At 42.2% G+C, this 24963-nt stretch overlaps 6 protein-coding genes across 6 annotated transcripts; 3 read left to right on the top strand and 3 right to left on the bottom strand.

Annotated features, from left to right (window-relative positions):
• Window positions 1-53: 53 nt before the first annotated feature.
• EAE98_002672 (uncharacterized protein) lies at window positions 54-1684 on the top strand (the record flags this gene model as incomplete). The annotated part of the gene is made up of 7 exons (XM_038950292.1): window positions 54-143; window positions 198-273; window positions 322-331; window positions 379-578; window positions 633-725; window positions 779-1372; window positions 1569-1684. 7 exons carry the CDS (start codon window positions 54-56, stop codon window positions 1682-1684), a joined length of 1179 nt encoding a protein of 392 aa, XP_038812821.1.
• A 909-nt stretch (window positions 1685-2593) lies between these two features.
• Window positions 2594-4872, bottom strand: EAE98_002671 (uncharacterized protein; the record flags this gene model as incomplete). The annotated part of the gene is made up of 5 exons (XM_038950291.1): window positions 2594-3053; window positions 3110-3243; window positions 3516-3776; window positions 3858-4703; window positions 4825-4872. The coding sequence occupies 5 exons, from the start codon at window positions 4870-4872 to the stop codon at window positions 2594-2596; spliced, it is 1749 nt and encodes a 582-aa protein (XP_038812820.1).
• Window positions 4873-11416: 6544 nt separating this feature from the next.
• Window positions 11417-13129, bottom strand: EAE98_002670 (uncharacterized protein). Its single transcript, XM_038950290.1, has 3 exons — window positions 12922-13129; window positions 12408-12849; window positions 11417-12357 (listed from the first exon to the last, which is right to left on the bottom strand). Exons 2-3 carry the CDS (start codon window positions 12735-12737, stop codon window positions 11728-11730), a joined length of 960 nt encoding a protein of 319 aa, XP_038812819.1. The 5' UTR covers window positions 12738-12849; window positions 12922-13129; the 3' UTR covers window positions 11417-11727.
• A 1734-nt stretch (window positions 13130-14863) lies between these two features.
• On the top strand, window positions 14864-16770 carry EAE98_002669 (uncharacterized protein). The gene is made up of 2 exons (XM_038950289.1): window positions 14864-16047; window positions 16139-16770. Exons 1-2 carry the CDS (start codon window positions 15165-15167, stop codon window positions 16507-16509), a joined length of 1254 nt encoding a protein of 417 aa, XP_038812818.1. The 5' UTR covers window positions 14864-15164; the 3' UTR covers window positions 16510-16770.
• A 668-nt stretch (window positions 16771-17438) lies between these two features.
• On the bottom strand, window positions 17439-20093 carry EAE98_002668 (uncharacterized protein). Its single transcript, XM_038950288.1, has 5 exons — window positions 19402-20093; window positions 18985-19352; window positions 18597-18938; window positions 18470-18548; window positions 17439-18419 (listed from the first exon to the last, which is right to left on the bottom strand). Exons 1-5 carry the CDS (start codon window positions 20018-20020, stop codon window positions 17494-17496), a joined length of 2334 nt encoding a protein of 777 aa, XP_038812817.1. The 5' UTR covers window positions 20021-20093; the 3' UTR covers window positions 17439-17493.
• Window positions 20094-20842: 749 nt separating this feature from the next.
• On the top strand, window positions 20843-23343 carry EAE98_002667 (uncharacterized protein; the record flags this gene model as incomplete). The annotated part of the gene is made up of 5 exons (XM_038950287.1): window positions 20843-21013; window positions 21063-21533; window positions 21583-21713; window positions 21767-22065; window positions 22115-23343. 5 exons carry the CDS (start codon window positions 20843-20845, stop codon window positions 23341-23343), a joined length of 2301 nt encoding a protein of 766 aa, XP_038812816.1.
• Between the last annotated feature and the right edge of the window lie 1620 nt (window positions 23344-24963).

Genomic DNA, 24963 nt, shown 5'->3' with positions numbered 1-24963 from the left:
GGAGAAAGCAACAACCGCATTAACTACATCATCGCAATTAACTCGCAACAACAATGTCAAATTCAGACGCAGAATCAGATCCAACTTATACTGTGTTTGTAAAATTACCATTTCCGCGTGGTGACTTCGTTGATCCTCCAGCGGTATGGAATATCCCCATGTATTAAAGATACTAGACTAACAACTATCTTCTTCAGGTGGAATGGGATGCAGGAAAAGACAAGGCTCTTTGGAAGATATTGCTCAAAGCTCCAAAGAATAGCGATGTTGATTGTAAGTACTTGGAATCGTTTATAAGAATCGCCTTGCTAATAGATCTAGGGACTGCATTGTAGGTTTCGTTTGCGCATTCTCCAACACATCCTAACATGCTCGCAGAGCTACGAAATTCGAAGTTACTCTTCCATTCCTTCTTCAGCAGGTAGCATGGCTTTACGAACGACAATTTTCACAAGTTCGTGAGCAGATGAGGAAAGCGACGGTATCCAAAGGCTCTTTAGCTCCATCGCCAGTTCCAGACAGTATATCTGAACAAGCAGGTGGAGAAGAAATGAGGAGAACTGGATCTGGAGGTGGAGGTACCTCGCAAGCAGCGCATGAAACCCATCAGCCCAGGAGCTCACAACTAGCAGGCCCACGAATTCAGTCCTCCCTTTCCAATAGAAAGAGTACTCCATTCTCGAAAAATGATGGAAGTGTGCCAAATACCCCCAATCGCGCAATAGGTATGATTCATCATTTCAATTAAGTGATATGTTTAACATCTAATGTCAAGTAGCTCCGCCATTTTCTCGCACATCATCTCGGGAGACAACTGTTCAATCTCGCACATTCGTGGCACCAAGTTCGCGACCAACTCAAGCCACCACAAACCGACGATCTCTCTCACCAAAGCAGCGATCACGACCGCCCTCACTAGCAATTGACCATCCACCCAGAAATTCACCACAACCGGCGCAACTCTCTTCTCCTGAAGACTCCTCCGATGACGATCCTTATCCATTCCAATCAACCCTGCTTAACAAACGCTTTCCTTCTATCAAGAAAACAAACAAAGATCCCTCATCAGATGATGAACTCGCTTTTCTTCCCACCCCGCAAGATCCATCCGCCACCCTTCGGATTGACCCCCGCAATCCTTCTCGGCGAACGTCCGCGCACCCCAAGAAACTATTGCCAGTCGAATCGCAGACCTCCGATTCCTCCACGAGTTCTTCGGCCCCAATCGTGAACAAAAGACACGATGCTTTAAGCGGAGGTGGCAGACGACCGCTGACTGGCCCATTGAGTCCTCGTCGCACAACTGAGTTACAAAGCGAGAGAAGTGATGGGGGAACACCAAGTATGGGTAGTAGTTTTAGTGATCTGGATGGTCTGTCTTCCCCATTTACCAAGAGTTTCAAGTCATGAGGCTTATCCTATTCGTGTTTTCCGTTCATTCCTTTTGTAAATCTCATTGATACCCCGTACTTTTTAAAACTCAAATTCAGTATCCTTTTTGTCACGAAATCTCTCCAACTATTGAATGAATGCGAATGAGACTTTCAGCTGACTCCAATGAATTTTAGACGCGTCCGTAACGCAAAGCGCACTAGAAGAGGCACTCGCGAGCAACATGCAGGCAGGTGGCATGGCAAGTAGAATGAGCACTATCAGCCAAGCTCTGAGGAGTCGATATCTATAATGGCTGCGACTATGATACGAAATTATATCATGAAACCTTTCTTTATATTGTCACATTTCAGGAGTTCGGATGGATATCGGTACTGGGGATATTGGTTACGACGTAAATGGGACATGAAATTGGATAAGACTTATGGACAATGGATATGGGATTTAGGTTGGAGAACCGGTTGATTAGTGGGTTGGATTTAAGTTATTTGTAATTGTAATCTCCAGTATTTAAACTTCGTTCTCATGCTTCTTGCCCCTGCAACCTCGCTTCTCAGATTTGAACCACTGTTTTCTGTTCTTTCTGCTTCTGTTATATATAGCAACTCAAAAGTTCAGCGGAGGTACGTTGATTCAATGGGTAATGAGATAAGGATAGAGTGACCGAAGCGGCTACCTAGATAGTTTAGGATGGTCAAATTCAGAACTCTTGAGGATCCGAGAACGTCCTTGAGCTCGCTGAATATCTAGTCAACGATACTGTGTTACTCAAGCGTCATGTTTGCTGTCATAAAGTTCTTGTGGCGTATATTGTAATTGTTCGACCATGTCGGGCTATTTAGTTGCCTGCAAATGGTATCAACGTCAGAGTATTCATCACAAAAGTACCTCAAATTCCCCTGGGGAATATTTCATGGCGTCACGAAAACGCAAGGAGGAAAAGTAGAGTATGATTTTCTGTTTTTATTGTTCCTAGCTATGTTGTATTCCCATTTTGTCAATTTAGTTAAAAATCCCAATTTTTCAATTTAGTTAAAGAACCGTATTTGGCGATTTTTCGCCAGAAGAAAACGAAAGCTATCTTATCAAAGATTCCGATCGATGATCCTCGCTATATTTGTGTTGACCCAGAGTACGATGTGTACCATGTCAATTTCGAAGCCTTTATCTCTGTCTTGCAATTTGTATGCTTGCTTCTTGTCTACCAATCTAAAGCAGGAGACGCGTCTTCAGCCGAACCCCATCCCTGACCGTCCGCAGCCTCGGAAGGAGGTGAAAGCGGCTGTTTAGCCACTGGCTTCCTGTTCCGATTCTTAAAGGCTTGGATTTGCACTTCCTTATATAAGATACCCTCGCTTCCGACATAGGTATGAAGGAATTGACACGCCGCCGCAGAATTGAGACACTTCCTGGTACTCTCGGACGAAGCGTGGCTGTGCCAAAAGAAGCACGTGAAACGTTTTCCGACGGTGGTACTCGGGTCGGCGGGCTGATGCTGCTTGCCAGGCTCCGGGGAGGGAATCGCATAAACGACATCGAAGAGAACGCCGGGGTTGATTTTGCCGTTTCGTATGTTCGTCTGGAGGGTGTACTCGCGATGTTCGTGCAGATCACGACATTGCGCTTCGGGGAAGCGACAGCCCTTGGGACTATCCCAGTAACTGGAATGGGTTAGTAGGTGGTTTTGGAAGGTGTGTGAGGGGAGTGGGTTACTTACTAACAGACTTCAGTCTTTGGAACGACAATTTCATGAGGTTCTATGCGAAGTCTGTCCCGGGTGGTCATAAATTTTCCAGGTTTAGGGGAACTGTTATATGACCTGTTGGGACGATATTTGGTCATTTGTAGTTCCTGGTATGACGGGTTAATTTGTGATTTGAATAATGATATATTTTTGAAAATGAGAAATTTAGTTGCGGTTTTGATCCCACTTGCAATATCATACATTGATATCGACTTAAAACACAAGATTATACAAAAGCACTAACCTTCATTGAGATCTGTGTATAACTGTTCGCTCTGAGGTGGTCGACTTTGTGCCATTAAGCCGAGTTCACAAAGGAAGTTTTGGAATAAATTGAAAGAAAGGTAGGGGGAGGTGTATCATGAAAAGTGAAACTAACCTTATTTTCATAGTCCGCATCGTCCGGCTTCTGCTCATTGGCAACTTCTTCATCATGGTCTGTATTTAGACTAGAGACTCTTGACTCCATTCCAGCGCTCTCGCTGTCACTCTCACTATTGATCTCGCGGTCACTATTAGCCGAAGCAGCAGGTTCAGAACGATCCGGGCCTTCTATCTGGTTCGTTCCTTCGACACTGTTCGAGGTATTCTGTGGCTCAGTCGGTGGTGGTAAGATGTCGTCTTCGTCTTCATCCTCCCACTAAAAATCTCTAGCATCAGCCTATGATTGATATAATTAAGGACCAAGGCGGTTCTAAAGAACATATGATTCAGGACTTACTTCAGCCGTTTTTCTGTTATCATAATCATCCATCGAAAAGCCGCCAGTTTTTTTCACAGCTGGGCTACCATGATCCGTTTTCTTGCTGCTTGTCTTATCGTCCTCTAAGATCGCAGACACAGGAAAGCTACCAAATAGTCCAGTTCTGGTATTCAACCCCAGACAAAGATTGGTACCAATAGGTTTTTTGACCCTAATTTTATCACCACAAGATATTGGGATCCCGCCAGGTGCCTCAGGCGGTGGTTGAAAATCTTTGATGGCTTTATAAGACTTGCCTGCTTGGACGCCAGATGCTGGCTTCTTAGATCGTGAGCCGACAGGCAATGACTGAGTACCAGAACTGGCCATACTTCTAGTAAGGATTATTCTCGGTTCGTCACTCGCTCTTGTTGATACACGTTGTGTAGATTCCTCCTTCTTTGGCTCATAACTGCGCACAAATTCCGCTGCGGAAGGATCAAATTTTGGCTTGGGCAGTTTGGCACGAGTCTCATTTTCGGGGAGCTGAGGACGAGCCTGGCAATGGAAGCAAGTTGCATCTGATGGTGACCCCGAAAAATTTCCATGCCCTTTGTTAGTCAGTGTGACCAAGGCGTCAGATTTTGGTTCATCCTCAGAAGGTCCATCATACCCTTGAAGACCAGCTTGAGTGCTGCTGGGAGGTTCGGATACGGCTTTGTCTTCGATCCTCACGAGCTGTTGAGATTCCGAGGGTTCGTACGCATCTTGCAACTGTTTTTGTGGGCCGTTTGTAAAAACATATTTTCCCTTGTGCAGTAACGCGTCTATTTTCACCCATTCATCTTCAGTGAAATACTCTGCACCATAAAGCATACAGCATCCCTAATATCGGAGGAACGTTAGCATGAAAATAAATTTCGTGCAACATCGCATTTTTGTTTGCAAGATCATTGAGCATCTACGAGCTTTTGAATCGCGAGAACGAAGAGGGCCAGTGGCTTACATTCTTAACCTCCTCGAGTATTCTTGTCGCACGCGATGATAGCAACATACTGCTGATATATGATGAGCAAGATTTGATGAAAAGTGTTTCTTGATTGCACAGAAATCGAACGTCTTTCCAAGAATTTCCGACGCGTAACAATATGGCACGAAGAACTATTCAATAGGACCGCGGACAGAGTCCAGAGAAAAAGAAGAGATCGGCTTGCCAAAGAGATATAAGTAGTCTTCCTTCAAAGAGCCAAGATGAGCGAAACCATGTCTAGGTTGTCTGGGGGAATTACAGGTTGTGCTGCCACAGCGACACCTACCACGATGCTCCTTACTCAATTTTATTTTACATTTGGCTCCTAACCTAGTTGGTGATTTCAAAGTGGGAAGGCTTCCTGCAAGAGTCTGCATGGTGGGTCAGATGATTGAGGAGAAAAACGCGTTGAAGAGCCACTGATCGGCCACCGTACAAGACACGTAGTCACAATAGCAGAGATTATTGTTAAGGTGTTCATAATTGGTTCTAGGTATTCAGGGTGGGTAGTACGACGCCCGGGCTGTATAAAAATCTATAACCTATTTTGTCGCGAACCAAGAAAACATCGCAGTGATGTATGTCGTCTAACGTCAATACACTATCAGGAGATCTGTTTTCTGTAGAACTTTGAGACGTGATATATCATTATGGTGGCAATGTATGCATGTCAAACTGGAATACGTTGAACTGCATGTCTAAGCCCATCCCATTTACTACCCTGTGTAATAACGTCTGCCAATGACTCTCCACTGAAAGCTTCTGGAATAAATTAAGGTCAGATAGTAGAATTTTGATAGGAGATTTATCCACCTCCACCATTCTTTGTCTTCATGCTGCATATGTCGTGAAAGATTGGTGAGAAAGTTCCAGCCTTTGGCGCTCGCCATACCGAATAACCCTAATTCTATAGGGCAAGTTCCCACTCAAGTCTGACCACATGCATGCAGATAAATGCTTATCGCTCCATTGGATGAACGATAGGACATGTTCGCGCCGCGTTTGCAATGGTTTGGTCTTCAGAATATGCATGTTCCTTGATCTTTAAACATCTCCCAACAAAAGTCAGATGCCGATGTATCAACAGGAAGTCGATTAATCAGATTGGTGGATGTATGAAAAGTATGTAGTGATGATACCCTACAAATATCGTATAGATCAATACACCACGTAGTATGATTAATAAAAAGAAGAATAACTATACAAATTATTAACAAAGTATCTCAATCGCGCTAAAACTCAGGTGTAATTTCGTAATATTTTTTATCTTCTCTACTAACTGTTTATTTGATTAGCTAGTTATATAATTAGTTATATTCTAGTATAAAACTATTATTTAACTCGTTTTATATTTCAATAAGAGCGATAATATTATTTTTAATTATAAACTTAATTTACTTATATTCTTCAATCAATTTTCTATTTAATTAATCATTTCATTAATAATGTCTGATTTTCTAATAACATTATTTCATTTCCTTAGTACTTTTGAAAATCTGATACTCTTTAAACTCTTCATTATCTTTTTCTAGTCTTCCACCCGCAAATATACATCTTAGAGTTCATTTACCCCATCAAAAGACTAGTGTTCTCCTAGCTCTCGTTTCTTATATTTCCTCTCTTTTCATTGTATATCCTTAAAAATAATCTTACTAGTATTATTCAATTGCAAGTCCTTCAGTACCTAGGTACTTAGGTACTTAACGTGAACCATCCTCAGCCATTGCGTCCTCAGGGTTGATTTGCGGTTGATGCACTTCATCTCCATAATTTTCATATTCTCGCAGCATTATCTTGGAACCAGAATATCAATCATCAAGCTCTGTTCTGCAGTCCTGGACTTTTGGAGAAACCATCGTCGACAGTATCTTCGATGTCGAATCCTGCAGAAAAGTTTCTCCTTTCGGCATCGGGGCTTGAGTCGGCTTTGGTAGCTTCCCCCTTGTTCTCAATGATTCATTAATTGTATGGTTTGTCGAAGGCCTTGTTTTTCTCGTTTCAAAATTCTCCCTGTGTTCACTTCTTGCCCCTCTTTCTTGCAAATGTAACATGTTTTCCTCGAGCCTATAAAGAGTGTTGCGTGGTTTGTTACGGAAGTTGTTCCTGGAGTATTTTTGGCCATAACAAACTTATTGTGTAGGTGTGATTGGCCTATGTTGCAATAGGAGGGGTCCCAGATTATGATTGTAAAGCATTCGCTGAATGGTTAATCGTTGTTTTTTCTCTTACTCGACTTGAGTACAATGTAATGCTGTCACATTGAGAGGGCATGTTGGGTTGATATTCGTCTCCTTCGAAGTCGTTCTGCATGTAGTAGCAAAGTTCTGGATAAATCGGCAACCCTACATGCGTAGTAAGAAAGAAGTCTAGTGCGCTGTATTCAAGCATTATGGGGAAGGTTTCAAAGAGAGATTATGTTGAAGACTTAGAAGTTGAAATTGTCATTATCCCCGCTATATTTCTCGCTTTCGGTGTAAAATTTCGACAAAAATAAGAAGTGATTGTGAGTACAAAGATTGTTGTGATTTCTGCTGCGGCGGTTTGGCACCTCTCCTTCCTGGTCCGTCACTTTCACCGTCACCGTCATCGTTTCTGTTGTCACCAGCGTTATGATCTCCCTCTTCTCTGCGCTCGCCATCTTGGTCGCCGTCGTCATCAACTGCTCTTCGTCCGTAGTTTTTTATGACGAACTCGCTAGTGAAGCCATATCGAAACCCGGAATCGTCAATATTGGCGCCTTGAAGGTATCACCAGGCTTGGGGATAGTTTGCATGTCGATTCCGCGATTAATCCGTTGAATCCTTCGCAGTTCTTTGAAGCAGCGGACCCCGCATTTTCTGTAAAACTACAGAATTCGACGGGCCGCACTTCTGTTGTTTGCATGTAAAATTTGCTGCATAATCCGTCAAAAGCAAGGGAGGTGGAACGTATAACTGCGTTACATTTTGCTGCCGTTCACTAATTGGCTAAAGAACAAGCGGATATGGGGATCGCTTCAACGCCAATAATTCATTTGAAAAAGTATACGAATATAGCTATGGGGTATTCTCAGTATATGTAGTAGAATTTTGGAGTATTGAAGCCTATGATAGCCTACAATGACTCAGAAAAGGAACCGATTCTTTGATACATTGAAGTGAGTACTCGGACTACCCTTCCTGACCGCCGTACGACTTTTTCCTCACATAAATTTCATCAAAAATGTGGATTGGATTTAGATTCTAGATAGTCCTTTCGAAAATTCGTTGAATTATAAGATGCTTTGTAGAATCTGCGCGTTTACGACCAAGCGTGAATGCAAACCCTGCTATTTGAAAAAAAAAATCGACGTATTTCTGTATATCCGAACTAGCCCTTGTTCCTCGATTTATGTATTAGTCGCGGTCCTCGAGGATTGATCGAATAATGCTTCGTCCGCCTCAATACTGAGCTTTGGCAATCAAACTCCTCGAACTCGTAGTTCTAAGCATCAATTTGCAAGAATCTCTCGAAATAATCGAGTGAGAGGATATTGAAGATATTATAGAAGATTTCCGCGAGCTCGCCATTGTTCCTGCCTTCAAATTCTTACCAATTCCTGATATTGAATCAAGATTAAGAGTTTCCCAGTGAGCTTGCTAGTAATTTCATCCCAAGCTTTCCATTTTGGAAAGAGGGTCATAGTGCTATACAACAAGTCACATATAACACACACGATGATCATATCAAAATATCTTTAACGATCATTTATTCGCTCAGGTGCTGTCTAGACATGTGATATCCGCCACACAATCAGGCAAAATATTCACGCAAAGAGTTCCAATAGCTAACTCAATCAATCATACCATCACGTTGCGAGAAAAGTGTTGTGGTAGAATATATGATATTCTACGGAGAGCTCGAGAGGAGGAACAAAAACAAGAAAGAGCGCCGACCATTTGATAAGTTGATGCCTAAAGCGTGACAATATCTACTCTAGTAAATCCGTGACAAAAGCTCAAGACAAGCTTATCGTGTTTAGTGACCTCTGAGATTATCTTAAGTTTGCCTCCCTTAATCAAAGAAAAGAGAGGTATCTTGTCGAGGTATGATTCATTTTGTGTATCCATTCATTGACTCCTCTGGTGAAACATCCTTATTGGATTACTTATTTTGTCGAAAGGTAACAGATAGAGGAACCAATCTCTTGAGGCTGTAGGTTGAAATTGATCCTAAACAATATTAGAAATTTGATCCCATTTTTTAACCGAATATACTTACATAGAGATCTACTATATCGATATCTCGACAAAGCAAATAGAACCAAAACAACTCCTACTGATAGAATTTTTCGATGAAGTCTCTTGAGCTCTTGAATTTGCATATCTTGAGCTTGGATTTGACATCTATATCTTTCCTCGCTGCGCAGCAATTTGTCTTCGTTGCGGGTATCGTTATGAATGGCTCTTTCCTCGAGTGTAGCAACTCGTATTTGAGCTGTAGTGAGTTTTTCACGAAGTTGAGCAATTTCCTGACGTTGCTTTTCATTCAGTTCGCTGACGCTAATCATATCGTCGTTATCAGATGAATGTTCTCGGTTTGAATTATAGATATCTCGGATTCGGTTCGAATTCGATGACTTGGGATTATTAGCAAACATTGACATAACAACTCAAATCAAAAGGCAACAAAGTTGTTATGATATTGATAGAGTTGATATCATATTTGTTTAGATTTGTTTGTTCGAATTTGTTCAATTGTAAATGTTAGCGTAAGACTATATAAGATATGCTGAACAGTAGTAAAATAAATAAATTCTTATTAGTGTCTGAGAAGTATGGTATTCAAGGAAGTTCACTCAGTAGTCAAATTCTTGCTAAAAGATGAGCCGTATGAATGTACACTAGATTTAGATTTAGATTTAGAAACAGTACAACTTCTATGAAAATCAAACACTCACGATTGAAGTTCCCTAAGGAACGGTATTATTAGATTGTACTGCAAGTCATGACAATCATAAGCGAAAATGGAGGTAGCCTCGGGTAGAAGGCGAAAGCTTTTCCTTGAGGAAATATTGATGTGTAGTTCGCAAGCGAATTCTGGAGAACAAGATGATCACTGAGTGGAAAATGCATAGGATGATTGAGAATGAACTATCCAATTACATAAAGTTCTTCAAACGTTTGGTTTGAGCTTTGTGGAATGAATTGATATAACACATCAAAATTTATGTAAGCTCCGTTTTTGATTTCAGCATTCCTTTCAAGCTTCAATTTAAGTTCAGAATCTCTTAATAATTGACCACGGGTAGCAGTAGGTATTAATAGGCCCTTTTTAACCAATCGATGAACTGAGTCATAGGTGACCCAACAGTTATTTCTGGGTTGACGGGCTGCTTTATACTACAGTCGGTGTGACTTTCTCCCCGCCTGATTCTCAAGCTTCATGGCTTGAACACATACTTGTGGACGCTCATGGTGCAAATGTGTCTGAATTTGCCGAAGTAATAACGCCCTGTCCAAAGTGTGTTCATGGAGAGCCAATGTTCGGGCAAGAATCTGCCGTTTAACGGCTTTTGTCCTTCATGAACTTGTCCCTTCTCGCGCTGATGAAGGGATTGGCGTCATTGATGCTACCATTGAGTTCAAAACACTCCGAGAAGAGAAATATGATAGTAAGAGTTGGGGCCATCGCTCACCGCACACTAAGCGAAAATACACCAAAAACCATCATTTATTCAATTTTTAAACCACCTATCAATTCGATAGAATAGTAATCAAATTTTATGAAATTTTGTGAAATGATAGAAAATCATTAGAATCGTTGAAAAAAATTAACAAAATATTTTTAGTAATTTTTATTGTTGAAATAAAAGATTTTAAAGTTGAGTTTTTCAAAAAATTCGAAAAAAGTTATTATTTTGTATGGGAAAAGCGTTACATGTTAGAATTTTATGAAAATTTCAATTTTAAGATTCTGTATTTCAATAACAAAAATTATTAAAAATATTCTATTCATTTTTTTCAAATTCTAATGAATCAATTTATATTATATAAAGTTTTCTGATTTACAATATAACAATTGAGTGTTTTATTTGATATTTGATTTTCTATGGTAAAACATTATTTTTGCGGGGATTTTGTCACGAAATCACTTAGTGTGCGGTGAGCGATGGCCCCAACTCTTACATTAGTTCTTCCAGCTAATGAAACTGTAGTCGTTGGAATACTCAGTTGAGACACTGTTTTTAGTTCACTCACCATAACAGTCTATTTCAATATAACAGTTTGAATATTTTCGGTGGGCATTGGAATATGTGACACACTTCTATGGTAGTATGGTTGAAAATGACGAGGCTATTCCACTGCCTGTCTATTGAACATCGGTCTTTGCGACAAATATGTCTCCCAGGTACAAATAGTGCTCACTCCAAAAATCTATTCAAAGCATTGTACGAAGTACTGAGAGACTATATATAGGGTGCAATCATACGTCGATGATGTAGGAAGTCTATTCGTAGCATGTGGGATGTGGCCAGCTTCTAGATAAGCATTAAATTGAGCTACAACTACTAGCAGTACAAGCCCGATAAAAAATGGTCCGGCACACGCAATCACATAATATTCTCGTATGGTGAATGGCTTATGAGGAGAGGCCAATGGAAGTACCTCCACAATAAGAGGTAGAATGCAGAATAACAAAATAATTTTGGCAAAGGGATTGGAAAACATTGAAATATCCTAAGATGCAGTTCAAAAATCGAAAGCTTTCGATTCCTGGATCTAGATAAAAGATCAAATGTTTTGAAACACGAATTCCACCCCCAACGTCGTATCTTATTTTCAGAAATCAGAAGCTTATAACCAATCTGCCAATGCGGACCATGGAAAATCCTTAATCAACGATTCACAAACCTCAAAATTAAGGTAAAATATGCTTTTGAAAGAAATCCAAGATAATAGGCGTAGCATTGAAGCTCGCCGGTCCTTCCCCATGCCCAATCAGATCAGCATTCAACACCGTACTCGGCCAATCATGGTCCAAATTCTTATCGAAAACATGCTGTACTAAGCCTTCATCCTCTCCCTTTCCATAACTATACACAACCGTGTCATGTGTCAAATTAGTCGTGACATTCTTCAGCTCCAACTTATCTCTCAGGGCCCATTGATGTACCCAGTGCGGAACAGTCGGTATACACTGGTTGGACCGATTAGCCTGTCCATCATAATGAATCGTCGAGTCTTCACCGCCATGAAACTCAAGCATGGGAATCTTGGGACGTCCTGGAGAACATTGGATCGTGACATTGTTTGGGAAACATGGCTGAATGTCGATGTAATATGCACCAGAGACAGGAGCAAATGCAGCGATTTTGGTAGAGAGGATGGGATCACAGGCTAGAGTATTACAGAAACCACCCCCATCAGATTTACCGGTGGCCCATATGCGTTTGCTGTCTATGCAGTATGTTTTGTCAAGACTGTCAATTATATCGCTGACGAGCTGAGTGTCATTTGCTGTGTTTCCAGGGTTGCCCTCCCATTTCCCCTGATTTTTGTTAATCTTTGGCCTATTTTTGAGTTAGGGGATCTCGTTACCTTGACTCCTTGAGGGTATATCGTTATGGCGGAGTTGTTGAACTCAGGATTAGTCATTTGATCCAGCGCAAGCTGTTGCGATGCATTTCGATGACCGCCATGGAAAGAAAATATGACTGGAGTCGAGGATTGGGATGCATAGAGGGGTGGAACGACGATAAGGTAAGATCGATGAACGTCTGAACTTGTGATTGATATATTTTGAGGTTGTCCAATAGTGATATCTGATGGTATAGCTTTAGTGCAAGAAGGCTCTTCTCGAGAATTTGTAACGCTGCGGACGACGTTATGAGCCGCCCAAGCTTGTATAGCATTCTTGAGAGAAACCATGATGTATGAAGTGTGTATGAGAAAAAACAACCAACTGATGAAATTGGCTTACCACTGGGTATTTACGTAGAGATATCTGCACGATGTATATTATTTACCTGAGGTCAGACGTCTACTTGAGTCATCAAGCATTAGCTTTTGAGCTTCTCGTAGATCTCTTACTTGAGACCCTGAAGATCCTCACCGGTTGCAAAGATTTATCAAGTAAGATACGAAGTTGTGAACCAATGATGAGAAGATCCCAGAGATGTTTTCAGCTCAAGAAATATGTGAATTTGGATTGCGTCATTGGAAAGGTGGGAAAACTGCAGCGAGGAAGCTGGCTTTGCGTATATTAAACAATGCAATGGAAAATAATGGATTAAAGATAGACATGATTGAGAGGTTATTACAGAATTGAAAGAAGTTGGTGTTGTTGTTGGTAGTTTATGCAATGATCATATCGGCATATTGGCATTTTGTTTGTTTGGCAGGTGATCTACAGCCTACAGGTCCGCTAGCGGCAGCACTCCAGGTGAGATCTCAGCAGCTCAGCAGCACACTCATGACAAATCTTCTATAAATACCGAGTGAAGGAAGAATCTAAATGACGGCAGGAGAACTCATGTGCGGGTCGGGTACCGTGCAACTGTACAATATTCCTTCATCGCACGCCACGGTACGTTTCATCAGAATACTCCGCCTGCGGTTCCTGATCCTCGAATGCTGCTTAAGTCCAGCATGATTACTCCCCGAAGTAACTTTGATATCGTTCAGATTTTACTGTTACACGTTGTCAATCATATGCTTAGTTGCAATAAAAAATGATTTAAGGAGTCAATTAGTCTCCATATAAGCAAAATAACCACGAATTAAGGTGGGATTTCAGACATATATGTCTGAATATCTAAACTAACTTCGAACATTCAATGCATTCGATTGTTAGATTCGAAATGGAATATTGAAAGTGTTTGATTAAAAAAATGATATTCGAGTATTGACTATAAGGTTTGCTTGGTGTACAACTTATTTTGACAATCGTGTGCGAGTCTAGTCTCACCAATGCAAACGATCGATGGGGGCGGAAACTCCACTACAATGTATAATTTAGCTGAACTAGCGTGAATTTAGTATATTATGGCTGATAGGGGCTAGCTGATCATGTGCTTGTGCCTCCACACAGATAGACGCACACCTCGCTAATCGCTAAAACAAATTCAATCTCGTGGCTAGAAAACAAAGCTTAAACACTAAAATCGACATCCAAATTCGAGTTTGATGATGAAGGTCTCGAACTTCTACATGCAGAATCGACAATCAAATAGTCCCTTGAGCTTTGTGTCTGGTATTTCGTGCTGGATTTCTCTTCAAATCGCGAGAGTATAATTCATGTCAGGCTATGGTGATTTCTCACGTCTGCTGTTGAGCGGATGGCAATCCATTTCCAAGTTGAGCTGACTTCGTTCAATATAGACGGAGAAAACTATATTGGTAGGCGAACCTCTAGTGAAAGAGCTGACCAAAGATCCTCGGAGTCTCAAAAAGAATGATTTAGGTCGAATCCGCAGCTTGGTAGTCTTGAAACATACCATTTCAAGCGAAATTGGAAGGATTCTGGATTCTTTGCTGTCGGTACATCCATCTGATTAGTCTTAACTTCCCCGCCATTTCTGCTATTCTACTGGGGAAAGCACATTCCCAATAATCACTAGTGGTTGCTCCAACCTTTCTTATCGAGATGTTCATCGTTACACAAGTGGTTACGAATCGGCCAGATCTCATGTTGAATTAACGAAACCCTGAGACCGCAATAACGTGTTGATGTTTCGTCCAATCAGCTTACTCATTGTCCAAATCAGCCTTACATCTGACTAGGCCATTCGCTTCATGGGCATCACGCTGAAGGAACATTTGCCCTGCCATACTCATCTCCTTCGTCTTTGAGTTCACGATGTTTAAACGTCTATTTAAACTTTGCGGGAATGTCATGTAAGTTCAATATGACACTGCCCCAAAACAAGTTCATGGCCGGACGGACGGGACACAAAGACGGCCCTTTTTGTGTACTCCTTACTTGATCTTATGATTAGTCACTGTGACTATCGAGGTGTAATTTAACGTTATGATGGAACGCTGTGATTATTAAGGGCAACTAGTGTGCCGAAAGGAACATACCCTTCAAATGAATAGTTGTGCAATATCTTATAAGAGGCATCATGCACGGGGTTGTCCTCTATCATCTCAAGTCCTTTGTGACAGTTACTTTCATTTGGCCACGCGCCGTTTTCCAAAATTTCCACACTCTTTTGCAAATTTCCTTTACGTTCTTTTTTTTTTGATAGTGAATCTGGAACCGAGGTGTATCAACTCTCTTTTCCCATTTCCCGTATACCTCTCATAACTCCTATCTGCATTTCGGAATAACGTTCTCTACTCCGCTACCTCGACATGTACATTTCAACACTTCTTACTGCCTTCCTGGCTAGCACAGTTGGCGCTTGGATGCCAGGTGGTGAGAAAGATCTCCGTTCAGAAGATGGTGTATCTCTCTTCAACCCAGAAGCGAAACATCCCACGGCCCGTCGCTGGACTCCAGCATCCGGCAAGATTCGAGGTGTGAATCTCGGATCTCTTTTCGTCTTCGAGCCATGGATTGCTGAAACCGCATGGTCAGCTATGGGTTGCGGTCCGTACCAGTCTGAATTCGATTGCGTGGCTGGTTTGGGACAAGCAAAAGCTAACGCTGCATTTCAAAATCACTGGAAGACTTGGATCAATGCTAATGATATTGCACAAATGGCAAGCTTCGGTATCAACACAATTAGAATCCCAGTCGGATACTGGATGATGGAAAGTTTGGTTTATGCCGATAGTGAACACTTTCCTCAAGGCGGTTTCCAGTATCTTGAGAGTATTTGCAACACGGCTGCTAATGCCGGATTCTTCATCATTATCGATATGCATGGAGCTCCTGGAGCGCAAGTTGCAAGTAACCCGGATTCAGGACAATATGCCTCGACTCCCGGATTCTATGCTGATTATCAATATGCTCGTGGAGTACAATTCCTCTCTTGGCTCACAACAAATATTCACAAAAACCCTGCTTTCAGAAATGTTGGAATGATTGGTATTGTGAACGAACCAGTCCAAGATGCTGGACAGGCTGCGGGTATGATTTCGCAATTTTACCCCGCGGCATACAAGGCCATTCGAGCTGCTGAAGCAGCGGCAGGTGTACAGCCGAACAATTTCTTGCATGTTCAGGCTATGGATCAAGGATGGGGCTCTGGAGATCCAAATGTTGGTCTGGCTGGGGGTGTTTCTTTGGCTTGTAAGTTCTTTATTTTTTTTTTTCTCAGAAATTCTCCTTGCAACCCAATGTTTCTCTTGATGAGATTTCTAACATATACTTTCACATTTAGATGATGAGCATCGCTACCTTAAATGGTCCAACGTGGCCGTCTCCCAAACCGCCTACCTCCAATCCTCTTGCACATATAATCCTATTTCCAGCACCGGTGGCCCGACAGTCGTAGGAGAGTTCTCTCTTTCTCCTCCAGACAACGTACAAGATACAGCGGGCTGGACGACATCTACTCAGGGTGCATTTTACAAAAAATGGTTCGAGGCACAAGTCATGGGATATGAGAACCACGCATTAGGATGGATTTTCTGGACTTGGAAGGCACAGTTGAATGATTACCGTTGGAGTTATCTGGATGCGGTAAACGCGGGAGTTATTCCAAAGGATTTGAATAGTGTGGCTGGAAGTGGTGCTTGTAACGGTTTCTAGAGAGGAGAGAGTGAAAGAAAGGGGGATACGGCGGATTTTTTGAATGGCGTTGGAAAGTTGAAATCGTATTCAAGGGTGGGGTTGGTGCATTCCGAGGGGATGAATTTTTGCGATCGCATTTCCGTTTGAAATAGCTTCATGATACTCCGTACATCTTGAGTCGCTCGAAGTTTACAAATTCTTGATAATATCATAATCATTGATACCTTTTTAGTAATTCATACAATTATTTCCATTCATCTCATGTAACTAGTCACCTTCATCATTGAAAAAAGACGTCATCAGCAAAATCATGTCCACTAGCCAAGCCCCTTGGTCATATCTCAAGTACGTACAACCTTATTGATCCCTCATCCTTCAGTACCTTAAAATAACCTATACCCGCAGCATCGTCAGGAACACCAAGCCCAAGCTCAATTTACCACTTAAGATCATACACAACGATGGCCCGCACTTGTAATGTTCCCCAAGATGACGAATCCCACTCCCTGATGGTCGTTGAGACTGTCAATTAGCTCGAGACACATAAGCTTTCAAATCCAACGTTGCACCCATCTTATTTGTAGTTGTTGTCGTAGATAACCTGCGAAGAGACTGAGTTTAAGTATTGTATGATTTATGTACTGTAGGTTGTAGTGGATGTCAAATAATCTTCAAGTAAAATTGGGCGAATTTGGATTTTTGGGATGATACGATTGAAGGATGACATTTACAGCCTTTATCACAACAATTGCCTGGAAATGATGTTGGAGAACTTTCAACTCGTGTGCTCGAGCATCAAGCTTCAGTACCTATGACATTAGCACTTGAGTCTTAATCCATTTATATTATGCTCTACAATAAGCATGTGTAGTTATAGAATAGACATCACGAAGAAATAAACATTTAACAATCGATACGACCGCAAAGACCGAACATAGATAAATTCATTAAATTCATTTCAATTTGTTTATATGATGTATAACCACAGGATCAAACACCCCTCTAAATAACAGTAAAAGTAGCATTTGCTCTCAAGTCCGCACTCGAACTTCCGATCTGCACGACGAAGTCTCCTGGCTCAACTACATATTTCATTCTAATATTCCACAATCCGACCTCCTGAACCTTTAAATCAATATTGACGGTTTCGGTCTCTCCGGCTTTGATTGCTACTTTAGAGAAACCCTTGAGCTGAATATTTGGAACAACGACGCTGCTAATCACATCTTGGACGTAAAGTTGTACGACCTCCGAACCATCACGAGTAGAGTTGTTAGTGACAGATACTGTGGCGGTGATGGTATCATTAGCGGTGACGTTTGTGGCTGAGAGGGTAACATCTGAGTATTCAAATGTGGAGTAGGATTTTCCATATCCGAATTCGTAGAGAGGCATAGGGGAGTTGAGGACATATTGGTGGCCAAAGGAGAGAGTTCCGTTGGGGAAGGCTTCTCCTGGGTAGTTTGGACGCCCGGAATTCCAGTAGTCGTAGTAAATTGGGGTAGTTCCAATATCGTATGGGAAACCGACAGAGAGTTTACCACTTGGATTGACGTCACCGAAAAGGACATCGGCGAGTGCGTTTCCTCCTTGTTCGGAGGGGTAAAATTGTTGGACCAGTGCAGATGCGTTTGCGGAAATCCATGCTTCGGTGATGGGTTTACCGGAAGAAAAGACGACGACAGTGGGTTTTCCAGTATCAATGATGGCTTTGACCAAGTGGGGCATGGCGCCAACGAGGTTCAAGGATGAGACGTCAACATGCTCTCCTGTTGTGGCGTTGAGTCCTTGCCAAAGTTGGTTTTGATCTCTCGACCATGTTCCGACAACGACGACAGCTACATCGGCAGCTTTAGCAACGGAAACAGCCTCGTCAAATCCAGACTGGTCATTGGACCAGCGCTCGCAACCTTGAGCATATGTAACGCCTAGAAAAGGTTAGCTATTGCATAAATATATGTTGAGATTGAAATCTTACTTCCTGAACTAGCAGCTTGTATTCCGTCCAATGGAGTTACTCCACGGTACATACTTCCGTTAACGACGTAGTCACCATACTAGAACTTTTTAGATAAATAATGCAAGAATGAGTTTCCATGACTTACGTTCATGAATCCATGTGCCATGGGTCCAATCACAGCAACATTGGCCGTTTTTGAAAGAGGAAGAACACCCTTTCCGTTCTCTAACAAGACAATCGATTCAGCATCAAGTTCTCGAGCCAAGTCGATATGCTCTTGAGTGTGAATCAAAGATGCAGTTTCATTTGCTGGTGCTGCGAGATATGGATTCTCGAAAAGGCCTTGGACAAATTTTGCACGAAGAAGACGAGATACAGCGGTGTCTACAATGTCGATGTCCAAAACTCCAGACTCGACAAGCTCTGGAATTTTTTGGAAATTGAAAGAGCCACCACCCATCTCGACGTCGTTACCTGCAGGAAGTGCCTGTGTGTGATTAGCAGAGCTTCAACTCGATATGAAGATTACTTACAAACATGGTTACCGCATCCGAATCGATGGGTAGTCCGTTGCCTTTAGATCGACACATCTTGAAAGCATCACAGAGACGATCTGTCGCACCAGCATCACTGGTTACCCAGTATTTGTACCCCCATTCTTCTCTGAGAATTTCAGTGAGAATGTGATAATCAGCGATAAGTGCAACGCCATCATATGAATGGTAAGCAGACATGATAGACCAAGCATCGGCATCCATGATCATACGCTTGTATGGTGGTAAATAGGTGGTTCGAAGTTCTCTTTCTCCACCATGTTGTGGGCCAGTGTTCAATCCTTGTTCAGGAGTTCCAAAGGCTGCAAAATGTTTCACTGTCGAGCTGACATTTCCAGCTTGTAGACCTAGTTCTATTAGAACTACTCTCCCGGATTAACACTTTGGTTAACGTACCTTTAACATAAGCATATCCCATCTCGCCTGCTAAATATCCATCCTCGCCAAAGGTCTCTTCGACTCTTCCGTATCTCAATTCACGGGCCAAATCTCCCAATGGTCCAAAGATTTGGTTAACACCAAGAGCAAGTGACTCTTGTGCAATTGCTGCTCCCATCTTCTTAATCAAGTCAGGATTCCAGGAGCAAGCCTGTGCAATGGGCGAGTTGAAGATTGTCGCATTTCCGATCAAGAAACCATGAATACCTTCACTTTGAACCAGAGCTGGAATTCCCAAGGTTGTGTTATGCATAAGATAGTCTTGTGCTTGTCTCACTCCGTCCGCAATCAGCTGTTGCGCAACAGGATATCCAACATAGAATTGACCAGCGCGAGTCGCCATGTTCCATGCCAAACCGGTTGCATTGAACGTGCCATCTGTCATGTTACGCCAATTTGAGATATCGCCCTGGATCAGTTGGGCAGTCTTATCTTGGATGGTCATCCGCGACAGTAAATCCGCAACTCTGTCATCCACATTTGCATTTGGATCCTTGTACACTGGAGTGGAATTGGTGTACGACGCATTGGCGGTGTAGGCAAGCAAAGCCGCCACAGATGCTGAGGGGACCTTCATCTTAAGTATGGAGAAGAAGTAATGTCTTCTTGAAAGGTATGCTTAGGAGAAGGAATCTGACGCTGGGAATTCTTCGCTATTTAATGCTCCCAGGAAAAACGACCCAGACCACGGAGTGCACCTTCCAGCATCATATTCGGCCTTGCATCTTTAGTTGCATTTTCACATCTCTCTTATTCACTGGGTAAAGAGATACTTTTGTCGGGGTGACTTGTGGGGAAAGACGTGATCTTGGTTCATGGATCCGAGCCAACCAGTCTGAATGCAACCCGAGACAAAGGTAGCCGAATCTAGGACAATTGATCCCGCGCCCCCCGCAAATACATCTTGGTTTCGACCTGCAGCCTTAGACACTCGTATGAGAGCTCGTGATACGTGGGGATGGATGTGTGGAAAGGATCTGGAAATCAGGATCTTAATTGATTCTCAAACTTAACTCGTGGAAGCTCTCCAAAATTGCGGTGGATGTCCTACCGGAACAATATTCGTGCGAAAATTCAATCTCGACTTCTTCATCCGGTGTGGATATGCAAGGCGGAGCGGGTATGGGCGGATAAATAGAGCTACCCCTCACTAAATCAACGTATCGGAGCCCTTGGCGAAAATTGTATTTAGCCAAAAATAAGACGACCCAGAATTAATTATTGGGAAGTGGGGTGTTTTGATGGAATAACATGTTTGATAGTTAGTTGTGTAGATGAACTTTTAATAAGATTGAATCGATTGTGAACTTTATTATTGCTTGACTTGGAAGATTGATTCTTAAGTTGAAAATAACAAAGTAATCATTTGACTTAGCAGATTACAACAGAAGTTCTCAGGATGAAGTTCAGAGATGGGATGTGGTTGCCGGCGGAGGGGAAACGACTGGAATACGCTGAAGAGGTATATGCTATCACGGAACGTGAGGATGGCAAAGCATTGAGTTTGCTATGCCCAACCAGAAAGATTTTTGCCAGGTCAGATTCATTGAATTTGAGTACCTTGACAATCGTAAGTCAATACACTTGATAAGTATGAAATACATATTGATCTTAAAAAGGATATAGAAGCTCCATTTGATGGAGTTATATCCGTCGAGACCACACACTTCTTGGGTGCTCTCAATCCAGGACCTCATTTTGATCTGTTTCCAGAAGGAAAGCCAGAGGACAGTCAAGCCGAAATAGCGAAAACAGAAAAGTCAACCACTCTGAAATCAGGATCATTATCGGCTACCGTGAAAACTGGCAATCATGACTTCGAAATCCGATTTCATGCTACAGATGGCTCGAAAGAACTTACATCCTTGCTCAATCGAAGTGTTGGCTTAGCGTATAGTCCTGCAACTAGCAATCCTATGCAAATCGCAGATATGAGGGACTTTGAACATTATATCTTCACTCAATCGACACTCTCAGTCGGAGAATCCGTATTTGGTTTAGGAGAGAGATTTGGAGCATTCAATAGGGTTGGCCAGTCTATTGAGCTTTGGAACGCAGATGGAGGAACTTCGAGCGACCAAGCTTACAAAGTTCGTTCTGCTTCGTTTGAATCTGTGGGCGATACTAACGAGATGTCAGAATGTACCATTTTGGATGAGTTCGCGGGGATATGGTGTATTCATTGATACACCTGATAAAGTGGACCTGGAAATCGGAAGCGAGAGATGCTGCAGAGTTCAGACCAGTGTGGAAGGCCAGAGATTAAAGTGGTATGTACCTTGTATTGGATCTTTACAGAGTGTCAAATGTTGACTGCCGAAAGGTACATTATTTATGGCCCAACACCAAAAGAGGTTTTGACAAAGTATTCAATCTTGACCGGAAAGCCAGGAAAAGTACCAAGCTGGAGTTTTGGACTTTGGCTGAGCACTAGTTTTACCACAAATTACGATGAAAAGACTGTAAACTCATTCCTCGAAGGGATGAGTGCACGAGATATTCCAGTTGAAGTATTCCACTTTGATTGTTTCTGGATGAAGGCGTTTCATTGGTGTGATTTCGAGTTCGACTCTGAGATGTTTCCAGACCCGAAAGCTCAAATTTCTCGACTCAAAGAATCTGGTAAGCTCTGTGCAATTGATACGCGCCAAACTCCGCTAACTTCCGACAGGACTTGTCAAGAAGGTTTGCGTTTGGGTGAATCCATATCTCGGACAAGCATCTCCCGTCTTCAAATACGCGGCAAGTAAAGGTTACTTACTCAAACGTAAGAACGGCGATGTGTTCCAGTGGGACCTCTGGCAAACAGGAATGGGAATTATCGATTTTACCAATCCTGAGGCTACAGAGTGGTACGTAGGCTGCTTGAAAGGCCTATTCGATAAGGGAGTGGATTCGATCAAGACAGATTTTGGAGAGCGCATCCCATCCAAGGATGTCCAGTGGTTTGATTCATCTCTCGATCCAAGAAAGATGCATAACTACTATGCGTTCTTATACAACAAAATTGTCTATGAGGCATTGCAAGACCGATATGGAAAGGATGAAGCTGTTCTCTTCGCACGTACTGCTACTGCTGGAACTCAGCGTTTCCCATTGCAATGGGGCGGTGATTGCGAATCAACTCCTGAAGCTATGGCTGAATCGGTTCGAGGAGGCTTGTCGCTAGGACTTTCTGGTTTTGCCTTCTGGTCAGTTGACATTGGTGGCTTTGAGGGCTATCCTCCTCCTTGGATCTACAAACGTTGGGTTGCTTTTGGTCTCCTTTGTTCTCATAGCAGACTTCATGGTAGCAATTCTTTCCGTGTACCATGGACAGTGGATGAGGACGACAAATCGGATCAAGGATGCTCTAAGGTTCTTTCAAAGTGGACGGCATTGAAAGCAAGACTCATGCCGTATATCTTCTCGCAAGCTCAAGAAGCTGTTGAGCTGGGTGTACCCCTTTCACTTCGAGCTATGTGCTTAGAATTCCCAGATGATCCAACCTCATGGTATCTCGACCGACAGTTTATGTTTGGAGATAGTTTACTCGTAGCCCCAATCTTTGAAGAATCTGGGGATGTTGAGTTTTATTTACCAAAGGGTAAATGGACGAACTTCTTCACCAACGAAGTGAAGAGTGGACCTGGGTGGTTCAAAGAAAACCATGCGTTTGACACCCTACCCTTATATGTCCGGGAAAATACAGTACTCGTGCTCGGAAAATCAGAGCAGACTAAGACTGTGTATGATTATGCCCAAGATGTTGAAGTTCGTCTATACAACACTACCAAGGGGGCTAAGGCCAGGCTGGTGAATTCTGAGGGGACTGACATTGGTATGCTTGAGGTTGACGCTGAAGGAAAACTGAAGGATCAGAAGTTTTTGACAGGGTCATGGGAGGTGACAAAGGTCTAGAATTGTCATGCAATATAGATATTGTGACTACTCGTAATGAACGGACGAAATTTTTATGAATAAGCAATGTGTAGTTGTGCCCAATAGACTTAGATAACATAGACATAGAAGAAACTTATCAAACCGACCACCAGTGGATGTACGGACTGACGGGACGCTACCAAAAATTGGTTCGTGGAAATCTTCTGATATATCAATTCGTATATCTTAGGAATTATTAAAATTGTTTATAATTAAAAAAACAATCAAAATGTGAAATTTGATATCAAACAACTGAAGAATGAATTTGCTAAAAAAAAAATTGAAAATTGATAAGTGTCCCGTCAATCCAACACCATCTGGTGGACAAGAAGTGCCGTTTAAAAGACGACATTAGTTCGATTTACCTGACAATGCGCAGGTTAATCAACCAACCATACAGATTTGGTGTTCAGGGCAGACATTGGACATGGCGGAGGTCTTTCCTCAACCAGAGCGAATATGAGCGTATCGACCCACTGGTTGATGTTCATTCCCCAGGTTATATATTATTGTGGATCGGAGTCCATGCTTGATTGGAAGCAAATCCACTTTCTGTATGCAGAGGACGTCAGTCCTTCTGGAGGATAAACGTCCGCGTGTACTTCTGTCTGTATCTTTCTAGGAAAGATTTGCGACGTGCTCGGGGGGTGATAGACATATGGGGAAGGTATTGAAAGTTAAACACAAAATAAAGGGTGCTACAGTGAAATGTGGATGAATGACTTTTGAAATTGAACTTCAGATTTCCGTGCCTCGGATATTTCAAATCGAGATTATATCACGTGATTTCAATGGTTTCTACACACACCCCCCGATACCCCAGTACTCCAACTCGAGCCTGAATCTGATACCCAGCGAGTCAAGTTTGAATTTCCGGGGTAGAATATCATTCTCACACCCCTCCACATTGACGGAATCTCCTGCACAAACCTTTCCATTCATTTAAAAGACCGATGTTTCGGTCTTAGATAGAGAAAGATATCAATAAAGCCCCAAGATCATAATGATCCTGAGGCTTTTCCGATGCTTCTCATTATATTCTAAATTCGAAGTAGTGATTACTAAGTTTGATATCGAATATCAGAAGGAGAGCATTTTTTAGTTCTTAGCTCCGGGAAAAGTCCCTAGTGCCCCCTTACTCCGCTAGTCGAAATCTTTTCGGTTAGCATGTGTGCGGAGCGTGAAAAAAAGCTTACTTGAATAACGCGGGAGCCAAGGATCACTTTCTTCATTTCCACCAAAGGATTTCAGGCAAAATTATTAATACATTATGTTATCCTATTGGACACCGTTTTGTGATTTGATACCAGATCTCTTGTTATCTCATCTTCCTTTTTCCCGTCTCCGATTTCTTCATCGGCGCATCAACATTGAGACGTTCTTGTACAACCACATCATACCTACCAAATCATGAATATAGATATAGATAGATTGATAACCCGATTGAATTCGTGGGGCTTATTCAAACAACTGTACAGCCGCAACTTATGGGCCGCCTTTGTTGGGCCGTCTCTGCTCAATCCCCTTAATTTTCTGTCTGTCCTGCCGTTGTCATTATTTATGTTCACCCCTTCTGAAGCATTATTGATATGTGATCGA

The sequence above is a fragment of the Botrytis deweyae genome (genome assembly GCF_014898535.1).
Source record: "Botrytis deweyae strain B1 chromosome Unknown BDEW_005, whole genome shotgun sequence".
NCBI classification, from domain to species: Eukaryota; Fungi; Ascomycota; class Leotiomycetes; order Helotiales; family Sclerotiniaceae; genus Botrytis; species Botrytis deweyae.
Note: the sequence above shows the minus strand (reverse complement) of the source record. Positions and strands in the feature narration are given on the sequence as shown.